A 17,195-nucleotide genomic window follows, 5' to 3' on the forward strand; every position below is an offset into this window, starting at 1 on the left:
ACCCACAAGCCTGGCTGTGCGCACACCACTGTCACACTCAGCTTTTTCACAACCACGTTAAACTGGCAGCCTGCTTTCATTGTTGACTAATAAATCCAGGTATTTTCCCATTACTCTGCTGGAGGGTTCCTGGATTCACACTACAAATAGTTATTAATCTGTACATTAGTTACAGTTAATTAATCTCTTACTGTTAATTAATTAGTTACAGTTATTTAATCTGTACAACAGTTATTAATCTGTACAGTATCTTGTATTTTGTGATACTACACATTCTTGTAGGCTCTTTTCTAATACTTGAAGGCCTCAAGTCCCCAATAGAAATTAGGTCATTCGTTGAAACTATTACTCAGTTCAGACCAGGCTCTGCAATATTTACAAATGAATTCTGACAGTCCTGTAAAAAAATTGTCTACCTCTTTGGTATTGATATATTTAAATCACTCAAATATGTGTGGTTTCCAGTTTACTTCAGCAGCTTTGGACATGGGAATTGCAAGAAGCTGGCAGATAATCTTCTTTCTCCTAGATGCACCAAAGCTATCGCCATCCTACTAAGAAAAAATTGTTTTGAAGCTTTGCAATTAAAAAAAAAGAATCAAAAACACACAGAAGAAAAGCCAAACAGAATACCCAAGCAAAACACTGCAAAGCCTAAAATACTGTACTTGGCAAGCATTTAACTGGAAGACTTGGACAGGGACAAATGTGCTCCAAAAAGCCCTTAATACGTCTGCTACTGTTAGGTTAGGAAACATGAAAACAAGCCAAAAAGGAAGAGAAAAAGGAGAAAAAGAAAAAAAAAGACAAAAAAGAAAAAGAGAAAAGAACCAGACTTGCTTGGAAAGTAGGCTGACACCTCAGGCCTTGCTTCAGATGCAGTGGGAAGAACAGCACAACAAGAAAAACACAGCACCAGGTTTGGGCTCATTTCTGACAGCCAGAAAGCTTTCTCAGAAAGCATCCGAACAGCAGAATAAGGGCTCTGGCTGACCTTCAACCCTCTAATGGAAACAAAGTTTTTACTCCCTGTATCAAATAATTCTAGCCAGTTATGATTGAGGAAAAAAACGAAGGTAAAAAAGAAAAAAAGAAGCGTTAAGGAGACTGTCTTATAGCAGACAGGCAAGCATACAAGTGTGAGCATCTTTCCGGAGTGATATCAGTTCCTGGGAGGAACTGTGAATTCTTTCCCATCAATCATCTTCATTTCCTATCTGTTTTGATGCAGCACTTTTCCCAAACTGTACCACCACTTTTTCTGGCCCTTTCTCTCTATCAGAAGGGGGCGAGAAGGCTGGCAGGCACACAGTGCCAACAAACACCTCCGGCCGCCCCCCTGCAGGCACAGCCCAGACCGCAGGGATCCAACGCGCGCCGGATCACCGCCTCGGGTTCGATGAATCCCACTGACTTTTACACCCAGCAGCGGGATCCACAGGGCCAGGAAGCCGCCAGGTCCGGAGCGGCCCGAACTTACCGCGCCGGGGCCGCCTCCCGCCGCCCGGGAAGTGGAACCGCGGCCGCCCGGCCCGCGCTCCCATTGGCCCGGCCCGCCCCCGCCCGCCGGCCCTCCCCGCTCGGAGCCGGCCCGGAGCGCGGCCGGGGGACGCCGTGTGCCCGGGGCGACGGCACCGGAGGGGACAAGGGAAGGGGAAGGGACGCGGGCGACAGCGGCGCCACCGCCCGCCGGCATCACGTGCGGCCGCCGCGCCCGGAGGCAGGAAGGGGGGCGCGCCACGTGACGGGGCGGTGCCCGCCCTCCTCCTCCTCTTCTTCCTCCTCCTCCTCCTCCCCGCTCTTTCTTCCCCCGTCCCGCCCCGTTGGCTGTTGCCGTGGCGACACGGGAAGGAGGAGGCGGGGCCGCCGCCCCACCCCGGCCGCGCCGCAGCCCGTGAGCGCGGCCCCGCCGCCGGCAGCGCCGCCCAGGAGCCGCCGCGGCGGCCCGGAGCATCCGCCGGGCGGGGAGCGGAGCGGAGGCGGCTGCGGCGGCGGGCACAGGGCGGGGCGGCCGATGGCGGGGGGGTGAGGAGGGGCCGTCGGCAGGTGCGGGTCGGGCGGGCGGTCCGCGCTGGCGGGAGGATGCGCGAGTACAAGGTGGTGGTGCTGGGCTCGGGCGGGGTGGGGAAGTCGGCGCTCACGGTGCAGTTCGTGACCGGCACCTTCATCGAGAAGTACGACCCCACCATCGAGGACTTCTACCGCAAGGAGATCGAGGTGGACGCCTCCCCCTCCGTCCTGGAGATCCTGGACACGGCGGGCACTGAGCAGTTCGCCTCCATGCGGGACCTCTACATCAAGAACGGGCAGGGCTTCATCCTCGTCTACAGCCTGGTGAACCAGCAGAGCTTCCAGGACATCCGACCCATGCGCGACCAGATCATCCGCGTCAAGAGGTGACTTGCCCGGCGGCCGCTCCTCCGGCGGCCGCGCCCGACGCCCACCTGCGGCCCGGCCCGCCCCGCCGGGGCCTGCGGGCCTCCCGCCCCCCCCTCCGTGCCCTCCTCCCCCGCCCCGGTGCCCGGATCTCCGGCCCGGGGGCTGCCCACGCCCGCTCAGGTGCCTGCCCCGCGGCTCCCTTCCCTCGCCCGCCTCCCTCCGCCCTCCCCCGGGCTGCGGGGCATTGCCTCCGGCCCGCCGCCCCCTCCGCAGCCGCGCCCGCAGCCCCGGGCTCCCCGTGGGCGGGCGCCGGCCGGGGGCGGCGGAGCGGGGGCAGGGGCCGGGGGCTCCCGTGGTTTCCGCCGCTCGCTCTCCTCCCAGCTGCGTGTGCGGGGAGTTTGGGGTGCTCCCGTATGGAATACGGTGGAGAATCTGGCCAGAGGCTGGAAGCGTGGGGGGGGAAAAGCAGTTCCCCAGCGGTGTGTCGGGTCAGCCAGCCCTCGAGTGCACTTTCTTGGTGGACGTGCTGTGGCTGATGTGCAGGGGAAGTACCTGGATGCTTTCGTGCGGCGGGCGAGAGGTCTGCCTGCTCAGATACCTGCATAGGCATTTCCATGAACTTCCCACTCTTAAAAGTGCAGGGCGCCAGCCTCCTTCCCGGTGGCAGTGGCAGTGTGAGTGTTAGGCCTCATGTGTGCTGGTGTTGCTCTTAAATTTCCCACGGTCTCGTTGCCAGCCGCTCTGTTAGGAGCGAGCCCACGGTGGAGAAACACCGGTGCCTACTGCCTGTTTGTTTTTATAATCGCTGCGTTGTTTAGATGTGCATCAATCAGTCAGATGTCGGCAGCTGAAATGCAGCCAGTCGCGCTAAAATAAGGGTAGATGCACCATTTGAAATCATAGCAACCGTTTGAACCGGAGCGGAGATGAGAAAATGCCGCTGGCCACATCGCCGCAGACAGAGGTCTGTTAGTGCCCGTGGAGAGAGGCTGTAATTATATCGCAGAACTGGTTGGAGCTTTGGCTTGGACATCTGAAAGGGAAACCCTTGTAAATAACTTAGTTGGACCACATCTGTTGGATTTGCATCTTAGTGTAGAGTAGAGTATAAAAGGTGATAATAATAATGGCTAATCATATGGTCGGGTATGGTCTGTTCACAGAAACTGCCATTCCAGACCAAGGCCTGGGGAAGATGTATTTTGAAATTGGGGAGGAGGGTGAGTAGGGGAAAGGGGAGGGAGGAGGCAGAGCACTGCTATTTTTAAAGACTTGCAACTTCTTCATAGTGGGTGTTTCTTAATGTGTGTCCTGACTCTTTCAGTGGAGATTTCTAAAGACCTATGTAATGGAGTTACTTTGCATTTATTATGGAAAGTGCATTTTCAGTATCCTTCCGTTCTTATCATTCGCACATACCTTACAGAGGAAGGTTTTTTCTTTAAGTAGTTCAGGTAGACTTTATTCATTAATAAATGCTTTTGGTTTTCTTGTATTTAATCATCACTGTAAATTCATTTAGCTTCTGAATTTATATTTGTGGCTTTTGCAGCTTGCTTTGTACCTTGTGCTGGAGCATCTGCATTCAGACCCCAGCTGACCAGCTGTAGATAGGTGAAGCAGAATAGAAAGCAACTTGTACTTCCATAGTTACATTGACTCAGCACTGCTGAGAGTGGGTCTGAATGCTGCTCTCATTTTTCATCTGCCAGCTCTTTTACTGCAAGACTCCAGCGTTTGGTTAGATATTTTGTGAGACATATGAGCAACATTGTAATCCTAAATTTCATTTATGCAAAGTAATCTAAATGCAGCTGAAATCCTGAAAATTTTAGCAAGCCCAGATAATTTTAATTGAGTTGTAGTTGAAAGGAATATGATGCATTAAAAGAATGTAGCTTCAGCAAGGGTACCAGATTTTTACTTGGTAACTTGCCTGATTTGCATATGTGGGTTGTGGTGGGGGTGTTATGTTTTGGAACTCAGGTTCGCAGGCAGTGTAAGACCTAATGTGCTGTAGACTAAAGCTTGCATCCTTCTTACCAGTTGAACCTGAAAAATGCATATTTACAGATACAATATGCATCTGTACAAGGACTTCTAAATTATAATTTAGTCACAGAAAGGCATTTAATCCATGCTGAGGAACAAATAATTGTACGATTTTCTTGGGGGTTTTGGATGACAACTATGTGCTTATATTGATACAAAACCGTGTTCTGAAAGGTCTCTGAGCTTTAGTTGTACTGAAAACCAATTGGCCAGGTCTCTAAGTGGAAGGTATCTGTGCATTTTACATATTGTCCTTGCTATTTTATTTTCGGATTAAAGAATCCCTGTGTTATAACATAATTAGAGAGTAATTTTAATTACACTCTCTAAAGTAGAAAAGCCAGTTGAAATTCCCTCTTTGGGTTAAGAGATGCGCACTTGAGTCTTCTGCTTCCCTGGTCTAACCAGCCCTTACCAGGCCAGCCAAGCTCAGCGAGTCCTTTGCCCCACCTGATGAATCTGAGTGATCCTAGAGGAATGAATGACATGTTCATGAATGAAAGAGAGGAAACAAGTGGACCTTCACTGAACTCTGAAGCTTAGTGGTTAGAAGAGATTGAGATCATTCTTCCCACTGTAGTTTCTGTTCTCTTTAAATGGCTATTTAATATTAGCACATAAATAGGCTTAGTCTGAAATCCAGCTCTGCCAGCTTGCAGAGAACTCCCCTAATGGCAAAACTGTGAAGTTGAGCTTCCTTGTGTAGTGTCTGTAGGCCTTGCATCCCTTTCAGTCAAGGTGCACAGCTTTATCCAGAGTGGAGGATGTCTCCATGCCTTTTGAACAGGTATTTAAAAGTCTTTTTCAGAAAATGTTTTAAATGTAAACAGTATTCCTCTTCTCAAATTAAAAAAATGAGTTTTGTTTAGATCTTTCTAAGAGACAGTCCAGGTGCTTTACCTTGAGAAGGGAATCCTGCCAGTTCTGGGTGGACAGGTGCACCCCCAGCAGCTCTGCCTAGACAGAGGATGAGGAGGAGGAAGAGGTTTCAGAGGTGCTCGCTGTACTCTGGGCCAGAGTTTCCTGCAGTACAGAGTGCTGCCAGCGCTGGATGAAGGATCATGGTGGTACGAAATCACAGCTGCTGTTCTTCCTCCAGATGCTTCATCGGAAACACCCTGATCCAATCCCAGTTTGGGCACCTGGAACTGGTTTCTGAACCCTGCTTTTGCCAAATAGGTCCTTTAAACCTCGTTCCTTGATTCTTGAATATGCTGAAGGTTTGTACTGTTAGGAAGGTACATAAGGTAGTTTTGGTAGCTTTGAACACTACTTATTTTCTGTATTCAAGAAGGATAAAGAGGATCAGCTGCTGCTTTACTGCCTCCTGGTGAGGTAATACACAAGGTATGCCACCTGTGCATTGGTGGGTGCTGCAGCTCTGGGGCCTTCTTCCTTAGATTTAGGCTTGGCAGCAAAGAGTTGTTTATGCTGCAGACTGAACTCACCGTAGTTTCAGAATGAGCTGTTTTCTGGAGGAACCTTCTATTTGTGAGAGCAGGGCAAAATTGGATGAGTGGGCCCATGCCAACAAAGGTCTGCAGTGAAGGAAGAACAGAAGCTGTCAGAAGAACAGATTGGAAGTGATACACCCCAGTTAGATGTCGAGATTTAGAAGTAATTAGTGAGTATGAAGATTAGGTAGTGCAAATTTCAATTTTATTTTTGTGGGAAAAGGAGTTGGGTATCTTCTAACACTTTTGTGTTTGTTGTGTGATTAGGAAGCTCTGTAAAGAAAATCTGCTGGTATTTGCCAAATACTGAATTTTAATTTTTAATGTGACAGCCAATGTTTTTCCATTATGGAGGTATGTTTAAAACTCACTAGGTATCAATTCTAGGTGCTTGCTTAGCCTTCAATAGTGTAATTTCTCAATCTGTTCCACAGGCATTTTTATAGTGTTTTTGTCAGTTGAACCCCAAGAAAGAGGAAAGTATTATTTCTATTCAAGCAGAAAACTAGTGCCTAGAAGTAAAAGCAAACTCATAGTTCTGAGTTCTTCACTTGTAGTAATTTCTCTAGGTGTCTGACCTGTGCTTTAAATACAGGACCGTTGCATTCACATTTTAGAGACTAACAGAGCCTACTTAAGTATTTATACTTAAGTATTTCTCAAAAGGGCTATTTTACTCCAAGTAGTGAGAAGAACCTTCCTTTTCATTAATCTAATGCTTCTTCTCTAGAAGAAAAAGACCAGAAAATTTATTTTATTTAGATTGGCTGGAGATGTAAGCTAAATTATAGAAGTATGGTGCTATGAAATATCACAGAAATGTGTCTTTGAGTTGACAATGTTCTTTGTAGCTGTGGTTTATGATCAGGATGAAAATCTGCCTCTCAGTCTAGGGATTCTGTGTAATATTAAAGCATACAAGAGATGTAATTATTGAAATTTATTAATTGTGAAATCAGCATCTTCAGTCAATGATAGTTGATGTATTTAGTGACTTAATGGTGATTAAGTCTGGAAAACTGTATTTGAAATTACAAATTGCTCAAAAGTTTAGTTGAAAATATTGCTTTCCAAATACTTTGAAATCGAAGTTTTGTTTTTATTCAAAGAACATAAGACCTCCTTAAACAAGGTCAAATTTTTCAGTTTTTGAAGTTCTATGTGTGTTGCAGCCTTATTTTCAGAAAGTATTTTTTCTACGTTTGAGCAGTAGTTAAAGGATTTTTTATGAACCCTGGTATAACACCTTCAACCCCAAACATGGCTTCAACCTTTCAGGAAGAAACACTGAAGTGTTTGGTAGAAGTGAAATATGGAAAATCCTGTTTCTTCTGAAGTGTACTTGACAAATGTCTGGGGATTTTAATACGTTCTAGCTGTGTAGAGATGGCAGAAATAAGCACACACTGAAATCCTTAAGTCTTTTTTAGGAAGAGTTCTTTTTCTTGCAGTCATCTTAATGTAATGGATTGTTTTGAGTACTCATCTTTGGGTAAAGAAAGGCAGTTTTGGTAAAAAATATGGCCCCCATTCTGCCCTTGGCCAAGCTGCCAGCCACTCTTGTGCACCCATGAGATGAAATTTAGGAGTTCATTGGAAGAACAGATTAACAGATTCTAAATCTCAGCAAACGTTTGCACATATTCAAGTACAATAGAAGAACTCTACTGGTCTCCCTTTTCCTTCTTTCTTAGTTAAGGGACGCCTATGGATAGCTGCTTCTCAGGTGGGAACCTCGCTGATTTATAAGAACAAAATATAAACTCTTCAGGCATCTGTAAAGATATGGAGGAGGGGTAGGCAGAAGTAGTCAGTCATACCTAATTGACCCTGTGTATAATATCAGAACTTTCAGCTGTCTGGCCATCCCTTGTGTTTTATTGGGGAACTGATACACAGACTGTCCTCTAGAAAGTGTCTGTGATAGAAAAAGCATAACTCAGATTTGTACTCTCAGGTTTTTTAAACTTTAGAGACAAAAGAAGCATTGTATAGAGCTTAGATTAATTTTTTGTGTGTGTGAATCTACCTTTGTTTTAATTTGAAATTAATTAACTAATTCTGTCAGATAAAATTATAGGTTCCTACGAGTCTTATATAGACAATCCTCTAAAAAATGTCTGACAATGTGCAATTTTAAGCTATAGAAGACTATTTTAAAGTTGTTTGGCTTAGTCTTAAAATCAGATATTTCAAGGTGCTCGTGCATCTTCAGAACATGTAACCTTTAATATTTTCCTGTAGTAACTTTTGAATTTAATTACATATTTGCAGAGTTCTCTTGACTCTTCCCCCTCATACTTTCCCACTCTCATGGTCTTGATAATCTGAAATATACATATTACTTTGAATTTCTTTCAGTGGAAAATGTGAAAATTGAAGACAATGCTTATAACCAAAGTGTTCTAACGTGTTGGGGTTTTTTTGGCTGCTTCCCTGCTCCCTACCATCCCCACAGCCTAGTCCAGATAATTTGATAGGTATTCCTTCCTTCCCAAGTTTTATTTATTTTTCTCTGTAAGGTAAAATGACATGATAGTTTTCGTATCCGAACACTGAATATGAATATTTTTTATCCCCTCCTGCTTTTTAGGTGTTCTTTGGACTTTTATTGAAAAAGCCAGGTAGGCAAGCTCCTTTTGTATGCGTGTTTAGTTTAGATTGTGCTAGTTTAGAGTATAGTGCTTTTTTTTTTTTTTTTTTCAAATGATGCCTGTATTCCTTAGCATCATCTTCTGGGTTTGGGTCTTAATTGCTGCTGTAGCTTATGTTGTTGTAGACACGTGTGGATAATTTTTGGATAGCTACAGTTATCAAATAATAGAACAGTATGTGGCAAGACTTTTTAAATTTGTTTTTGGTTGTGCAATATTGCTTGATTGTGTCTGTGTTGTAAAAATGTCATTTAATGTGTTAAAGACCAAATATTTTCATGACTTTAATTGCTTTCATAACTTAGTTCAGTAATATAGCATTAATGCTTGGGGTTGAATGTTTTCCATCTTGCTCTTCATTAGGCTGTTTTGACAAAGATTTTTGAATATTTGGAGAATTTTCTTTAAAAAAAATTACTGCTCATTAGAATTTCTAGTTTTGTCTTTGAATTTCTTATTTTGCTGGGAGGACAGTAATTCTTTAAATACTGATTTTTTTATAGCCAACACAGCTGTCAGTAAGTTTAATATTTTCTTTCAAAGTATTTCTTCAGTTAGATAGTGTGTGGATAGAAATAAGTTTAATTCTTTGGTCAAACGTGAAGCAATCTGGGTGACATTATGTTTAGTTCAAGCTCCTATGTTATCAGGCATACTTCTTAGACCAGAATTTCAAAAATAGACATTCTTTGGCTGTTGGAAGTTTTTAAATTAAAATGTGAAATGTCTGAGTGGGTGGATCTCCCAAAAAATTATCAAATCCTTCCATTAAATTTTATTTCTAGTTTTCTTCTTAATAATTGAATGTCAGATTTTTATTTCTTGTACCTAAGAAAAAACCTGGGGTTACTGGTTATTTAATTTATGGAGCATTACAAGTGTTGCTCAAACAATTTTTTTTCCTCTTTGTAAATGGTGTAGGTGGTGTGTGATGATAACGTTTTGAGAGAGAATAGGGAAGCAATCAGGACTGCAGTGCTAAATTATCCTGGCACGTTGTGACTTGTATAAAGATTTCTGCAGAAAGATTTTAAGGTAACAAGAACTGTAGCTATCTGCTTCTATGGGCTCTCTTATTCATTAGCTTGCTTCTGCTCTTTTTGGGGGGTTTGGGTTTGTTTTGTTCTAGTCTGGGTTTGTTTTCCAGAGGTTTCCAATCTGTTCTTCAGTTTTTGCTGCACTAAGGCAAACACTACAGTCTAGGTGCAGTTTACAATGATGAGTGCAACTTGAACACTTTCTGTATCAATGGGTTGGGTGCATTTTGGCAGCTGTGTTGTCTTAAATCCTAGTCTAGACAAGAGAATTAAAGGTGTGTTGTGGGCATGTTATCCTTTATCAACATTAATGTCATGGGGCTCGCTCAGTACGTTTGGGCGCTGTACTCTTTAAAAATGCAATGGTGACAATATTTTAGTTATTGTCTTGGTTAGCCCTAGACTGGGTGAAAGATCAGGTGAAGGACAAACAGGAGGAATGTGAAAGATCAGGTGAAGGACAAACAGGAGGAATGTTTTTAGGATTGATTAGTTTGTTTTGAAATATCACTTGTGTCTTGTAGATGGAGCTTTAACAATTTTTAAAATATTGTCTTCTGCAGAAGTCATGGTGATGAGGAAGACATTAAAGCATTTGTAAAATATTAGAAAGTAATAGGGTAGTGGTCCATGGTAAAATAAAATACAGTTCTTACTTTAAAGAATGGTTTGGGGACTTCCATTATTGTTCTTGTTAACAGGTAGCCACCTTAACTAAAAGATTAATAGTGTTTGAGATTCCCATGTGAGTTTCAACTCAACTACAATTTAATTTGAACTGGAAATGAATTGGATAAGGCACTGAACTTAAGTGCTCTGAATGTTGTGAAGAAGAGCTTTGATCCTGGATTTCTGATTAATTGCAAGAAAGGATGCTTTCAAGAAACAGCCAAATAGGTCACCACAAGCCTATAAGCATGTCTGCTGAATTATGAGCAAGTTTTCAGAGGAGAATGTTTGAATTGTTTGCCCTCTTACCCCTAATATATTTTACAGTAAAGAGTGTAAGCCAGGACTGATCAACCTACTTTATCTCATTAGATCTGGGTGCAGTTTCCAGCACTGCTGTAGCATCTTTTAAATTGCTGTACAAAATCTTACTTGAAACATTTTATAAAATAATTGAATGCTTTTGTCTTTTCAAAAAGCTATGAACTTTATAAGACCAATATAGAAATGCATAAATTCTCTTCTCAATAATTTTTTTTCTTTTGAAATGTCCTTACTATGTTTTTAATTTAATGTATGAATTTTAGAAACTCCTTGGTTTTGTTAGAACTAAACAATGAATATAAAGTGTTGGGGACTTATACCATTTTCCCCCAGAATTTATAAATGAGTGGGAAAAAAAGTCTTGTGGGGTTTTTTTTCACCCATCTCTGTATTTAATGATGCAAAATCCTGAACAAGTGTATTTTTTTTGAACTATGACATCAGTCCTAATTTGTATACTGCTGCTTGTAAATACATGTTTTTAGGAAGGTATGTTTTCAGTCTGTGGATTACTTTCCAGTGCCAAAAGAACTTGATATATTAATAGCATTTCCTAGTAGTTGTCTTCTATCTCCAGGTTCTGAATTTGCCCCTCTTCTGCTGAAGTAATTCTGCTGAAGGCCTGTCACACAGTGGTGTTTTTTGATTTATTTTTGGGGGCTTTTTTTAGCTTCAGGAATTCAGGTTGGGTTTTTTTTAATAATTTGGAGGGCAGAAGATGGTCATGTTGAACTATTTCTTCTGGAGGATTTTATCAGATGCCCTCTGTACCCCTCTAACCCCGCAAAGCAAAAAAACTAAACTGGTCTGAGTGTTTTTTAGTCTCCAGTTAAATTCAGGCTCTCCATCTCAGTGCTTAAAGAAGGCATCTGCTCTGTTATAACAGTCTCAGATACAGTTAGATTCTTGGTAGCTGACATGCATGTCACTCCCTACAATGCCTGGAAGAGAGAAGAATGAGTCACCTTCTGCTGGGTTGAGGCTGCTGCAGTCCACTGTCAAAGCCCAAGTGAAAATGTGGACTGAGTTCTCCCATTGCTTTCCTTTGGGTGTAGTTTTAGGTTTGGAGGGAGGAGAGTGGTGGTTGTCAGTGTGGTACCACTTAAATCTGTTCAATCTGCTTGGATTCTTTAGCAGATGAGCTCCTCAGGATGCATGGAGGCTTTGGAAGTAGGAGAGGTTGGTTTTGTTATTGCACCAAATGTGCAGGATGCAAGCAGGCACTCCTGGCACCAGTCTTGTGAACATGCAGTGCTCTGGAACAGATGCCTTTTTAAAAATATTTTTCCCTGATGCCAACCTTCTCTTTTTAAGCATTTCATTTAGAAATAAGTGAGACCTGGCCCTTACAGGAAAAAAAACACTAAGCTATTTTGGGTCATTTCCTTAGGAATCTGCTTTGTTCTAAGGTGTATAATACTGTTGCAGCAAACCACTCAAACTACCAAGTCATATATGCAGAATCTTTTCTCTTGAGAAACAGGCTTGGCCACGGGTCAAAACACTTAAAAAGAATGGGAGAGAAATGGAAGTCAGTATGTCATCATGAAGCAGCAGCTGACCTTTCTTGAAATATTACGGTCACCCTGACTAGGGGAGTCTTCTGGTGATCATTAACTATATGGGATATCAATTTTGCATTTTTGCAGTGACTTCCCTAAAGAGAATAAGCAGTCCTGAGAAATCACTGGATACCAATCCTGCTACCTTTCTTTATCTTGTATATCCGATCTTTTTCTGTTGTTCCCTTGGGATTTGTGAATTTGCCTTCTTTTGTTTGTACTTACCTTCATAGTGGTATGTCTTCAACAAAAACATTGAAGAATATTTTCTGAACCTCTCTTGCAGTTGAGTGGTTAGAAAAGTCTTCTGGGAAAAGCAGATGTGAAACTCCTGTGTCTAAAGGAGGTGTGTAGTACAGGTCTGTCACCTCATTGATCAGGGTTGTAATCGCTGTACTATGTTAAATGTGAGAAACACCATTGACACCACTTGCTTTTATTCCCAGGGCTTTCTGTGGAAGTGATAGCTGTTGTGGATTTGTTGCATATCTTACTATTGTTGTGTTAGTAACCTCAGTAAGCAATGTTTAGTGAATTAGGCCTCTTGAGGGGCTTGGCTGCTTGCATGAGTCTGCAGAGACCTTAGGTGTGTGACCCTGTTTTGGTTCCAGTATGTGGCTCAGCTGGGCTTGCACAGCTCTAGGCCTTCAGACAAATACCTTGTTTTGACAAAAATTTTGAATGGGTGCAGCTTTTCAAGAAATTTATTGGGGAGTCTCCTGGTCATGGGCCTCTAAACTCTTCTGGAGTCCCAGTATATTTATCTACATCAGTTTTGCTTTCAGACCCAGAAATATTTGCCATCAGAATGAGTAAATCTCTCTACCTCCTTTTTCACATCAGTTTCGTTCTGTATGTTTTGAGCAGTGAGTTTCTGAATGCCTTTGTATGACTTTTTTAGTATAGAATATGGAGTAGGCCACAGCCTCAATGATGAAATCATCCACAGCATAGGATAAACAAGTCTTGTGCTTCAGATCTCTTCCTTCTCTAGAAGGAGTTCTATGCACACCTTGTTGCTGATTATAAAATTTTATTTGGAGTAGAATCTGCTTAGAAGTCTATCCTTATACAAATAGTTGTCTGAGAGATGATAGACTCCTTCCTAGAAAGAAACTGGAGAAGATTATATCAGGATAGCCTGTCAAGAGTCCATAGAGTTTTAATGTTAAGTATCAAACAGGAAGAAACTTGATTTGTTTGCTTTCATTGGGTATCTCTTCTGTCTGTCTGGGTACCAGTCCTGGTACCTTTCTTTATCTTGTACATCCAATCTTTTTCTGTTATTCCCTTGGGATTTGTGAATTTGCCTTCTTGTGTTTGTACTTACCTTCATAGTGGTACATCTTCATATGTTTGGGTGTCTGCAGCCTCACTTAACATCAGAAGCTGCAGATGCTCAGCAGTCTCCTTTCATGCCATCTGTTTCTCCAGTAGTTGGTATGGGTTAGCCATGTGAGAGAATCAATAGCCTTGTGCTCCGTGATGTTCTGGAAAATTTAGGCATGACAACACATTGTAGGATTGCACTCAATCCAAATATTCCCAAAATTCATTAAAACTGGGGAGAAGCCAAGCTGCCTGCTTTGTGTGGCTATGTTTTGATGGGAGTGGGGTTCAAGAATCCTCTGCTGCCTTTAAAGATAACATAATGGATAAGCTGGTAATTTTGCCTGGACTGAATGAATGGGTATTTATCTAATGGTCTCACCTTTAGTCTGGTACCATACACGATGTATTTGTCCCATCTGGGATTTTGTAAGCTCTGTTACTTAACAAAGTATCACTGTCTTATTATATTGTTGTTGCAGATTTCTAAGTCTGTTTTACTATCTAGCAGTTTGTAGACAAACTTCTTGTAACTCTTATTTCTCATGCTCTCTTCTAACCAGATCTCTTAGCAACCAAAATCAGATACTTGCTACCTGTCAGATGAGTCTGTTAACAACGGTTGGCAAGGAATGCTGTTCCTATTACCACTCTTGAGTTCCAGTTTTTACATTGTGGAATGGTCCTGCTGCCACCAGGCCTTTTGCCTCAGATTCTGCACTGACCATGTAATTGGAAGGCTTGCTCCTCACCTGTGTGAAGGTGGTTTTCAGGAGCCACAGTGAGCAAATGCAGTCCTTGGACTGTCTCCTGATGGACTGGAGCTACTGTTCCTTTCATCTTTTTGATTCACACTGTTTGTTACACTTGTAATTGCCAAGAGCTCAACTACTGGGCTGCAGCGATGGTTTGTAGACAGGACATGTGAACATTTAATGGGAAACAGGGCCCTTTCTCAAGGGAAGGACGTGACAGACACGTGCAGATGATGTGAACCTTCCATCACAAGACTAGACTGTAGGAGGTGTGCTCAAAGGGCCTGTATCTCTAAAAATTACATGACAAGAAGCTGAAGATAAACATAATGGTAACTTGATGGTGGAAAGGTGGTTTATCCAGACTGCTTCGTCTTAGGTACTTTAGTAACTCTTTGAACAAATCCATGCAATTCAGGTTTTACCTACCTTTCCCTTGTGGAAAGGAAAACAACATATACTGAAAGCTACCATTGGAGTACTTGAACTTAAAATGGCCAAATTGCTCTGGAACTTAAGGAAGAGAGAAGGCAGGTGCTATGAATTGCAAGACTTACTGATATGTCCCTAGGCTTGACAGGGACACATTGGAGAAAAAGAAACAACCCTGTGTTTACAAAGTTTTCACCTCTGGAAAGATTTGCTGCATTGTAGGCTCTACAGAGGGAAGAAGTATGACTTTTGAAAAAAGAAAATATTTTATTTCCATGGCTTCTCAAGAATTTAGTCACTCAATATAACTGCTACAATTTATTGCAGGATATTGCCTTTTCTAATTTTTTCTCACGAACTATATTTGGTAAAAAATAAAGAGAAAAGCATCATTTTTTATATTAGTCTATTCAAAAAAGAAAACAAATAACCTAAAGGTGTGAAATCACGTAACTGGGGGAATGTTGAATTCTCCTCCAGATGGTTTTTAGTCAGAAATAGTGACTGCCATCATGGTAGCCTCATCTGCCAGAGAGGGACAATGGTGAGCTCAGCCTTGGATGAAAGCTGAGAAGGCACACCTTGAAAGTCCATCATTACTCTAAAATTAAGCAATTGTATTGCCTTCCTAGCTGGGATAATTAGTCTGGTAATTGAAGTTTACATTCTCCTCCAAGAAATGATCAAAACGCTTGCTTTGAAAGACTTTGTCTGCCAGCAAGAAATGTGGTTAGATTAAAAGGACTGGGAACAGTCTAGGCTTCACACCTCTGCACACACCTTCAGATTAATTGGAATGGCCTTTCTGAATAGGACAACGTAATGTGGAAAAAATAATTAATGAACCATTTTCAGGAAATTCTAGTTACCAATTAGTGACTCAGTGAAGAAGGTGTAATGGACACAGAGGTGTGTGTACAATACCTTTAAACATAATCTCTTTCTTAAAAGAAACTCTTCTTTTTCAAATATTTCAGTATTTTTCTAATATTTTCTTACTGTTACTTTAGAGGGTTAAGTATACAAATTGCCATCCTTTTGGTACATAAAATGTGACAAATAGACATGTAAATATTGGGGTAATATTTTGTTTCTTAGAATAAAATGAAGTACATGGACTTGTTTTAAATTAAGTTTGCTCAGAAAGAGACAGTTAAAATGTATGTAAAACATACACGCAAATATGTGCATATATGTACACAAGAGGTTTTCAGTCTTTTAGCCATCTGGGGTCAGGACTCAGGATAAAAGGAAAAAAAATGAATGGATTCTACTGGGTTCTGCAGTCATCTTCTGTTTAAAAAAATTAAAATAGGCTTTGTCTACATGTGAAAATTATTTCACCAAATTGCTTCTGAACAAATTTGTTTAAACCAGTGTAAAGCCACGCTGTTTGTCTCATACCTAATTTGAGCAATATGAAAATTGGTATCCATGCGGGAATTCGCAGCATTTTAAAGAAATTTCTTAGGTTTGCCTGGCTTGTTTGTGTTTCCCTCTGAAAAAAAAAATTGTGTCAGTAAGAAACATATGCACTGATTTTGTTCTGCTTCCCTGTGTCACGCACTTGTGCATGGGTTACCCTTTCTGCCCTCCCCGTCTCTGGGTGACAGCGGATGGCCGGCACACGGCCGCGGCAGAGCGCCAGCGCGGAGCTGCTCTGCTGCCCAAGGGATGCTGGCAGCCAGAGCCCTGGGCTGTGACCCCGGTGCTGCTGACACAGCCTGGGCACAGCCGAGGTGCCCACGTCCCCAGAGGTGCCAGCGTGGTGGTGGTGCAGCCCCAGGGGCCAGCCTTGCTGGTGGGGTTAACAGGTACGAGATAAAACAGTCTGCAGGCTTGACTGGCTGCCACAGAGCGTCTTCATGGACAATGAAATGGCTGTCAGACAGGTTAGTAAAACTCTTCTGGGAAAGAGGAGCTTTTTATAACCTAGAGTAGACCCAAGTAAATTAACATTTATACAGTAGTTAAAATATAAATAGCTTGACATCTGAGATGATGACTATATCTGAGTTCCTCATTCTAGATGGCTTCATTTGATAGTTAATCAAATATTAGATTTGAGATATTCATGCACACATCTGTGTATGTGAGAAAAAGTAAAATGTTTAGATTTCACTGTTTTACCAGGTACCCTATATTTAATGTCATCTTACAAACAAGTTCTTACTAAGAAGTGTCTGGATATTCAAATGGATTATATTCACAACACTGATTCAGAATTAAGTAGTCTGTTGTTTTTCTTTAATTGGTACCCATCCTATAGTAGAAAGAATGAAAAAATCTATAAGAAAATTATTTCTGAAGTTTATGCTCAAGATAGTAGGGAAGTTATCAAGAAATTGTTCTCTATATTTATCTTTATTCCATTTAAAGGTAGTATGTTGGGAGGCAGTATTTAGTGTTTGAAGATGAACCAAGATTTATTTTAATAAGAACAAACAATCAAAAAATCCCGGCACTTCTGAAGCTCTTATTTTGGTCTGTTCATCTTTAGATATGGAAACAGTTTCATTTAACAAGATTGTATACATTTTTTGAATAC

At 41.9% G+C, this 17,195-nt stretch overlaps 1 protein-coding gene across 1 annotated transcript in view; it reads left to right on the forward strand.

Annotated features, from left to right (window-relative positions):
- The first annotated feature begins 2,064 nt into the window (after window positions 1-2,064).
- RAP2A (RAP2A, member of RAS oncogene family) overlaps window positions 2,065-17,195 on the forward strand; it is a 29,480-nt gene continuing 14,349 nt past the window's right edge. The window contains exon 1 of the mRNA XM_054271453.1: window positions 2,065-2,396. Within this exon, the coding sequence (XP_054127428.1) occupies window positions 2,083-2,396 (314 nt within the window). The 5' untranslated portion in view covers window positions 2,065-2,082. The remainder of the gene's footprint in view (window positions 2,397-17,195) is intronic.

The sequence above is a fragment of the Melozone crissalis genome, unplaced genomic scaffold, assembly GCF_028551555.1.
Source record: "Melozone crissalis strain CALT ecotype California unplaced genomic scaffold, PUWL_Pcris_2 ptg000013l_1, whole genome shotgun sequence".
Lineage (NCBI taxonomy): Eukaryota > Metazoa > Chordata > Aves > Passeriformes > Passerellidae > Melozone > Melozone crissalis.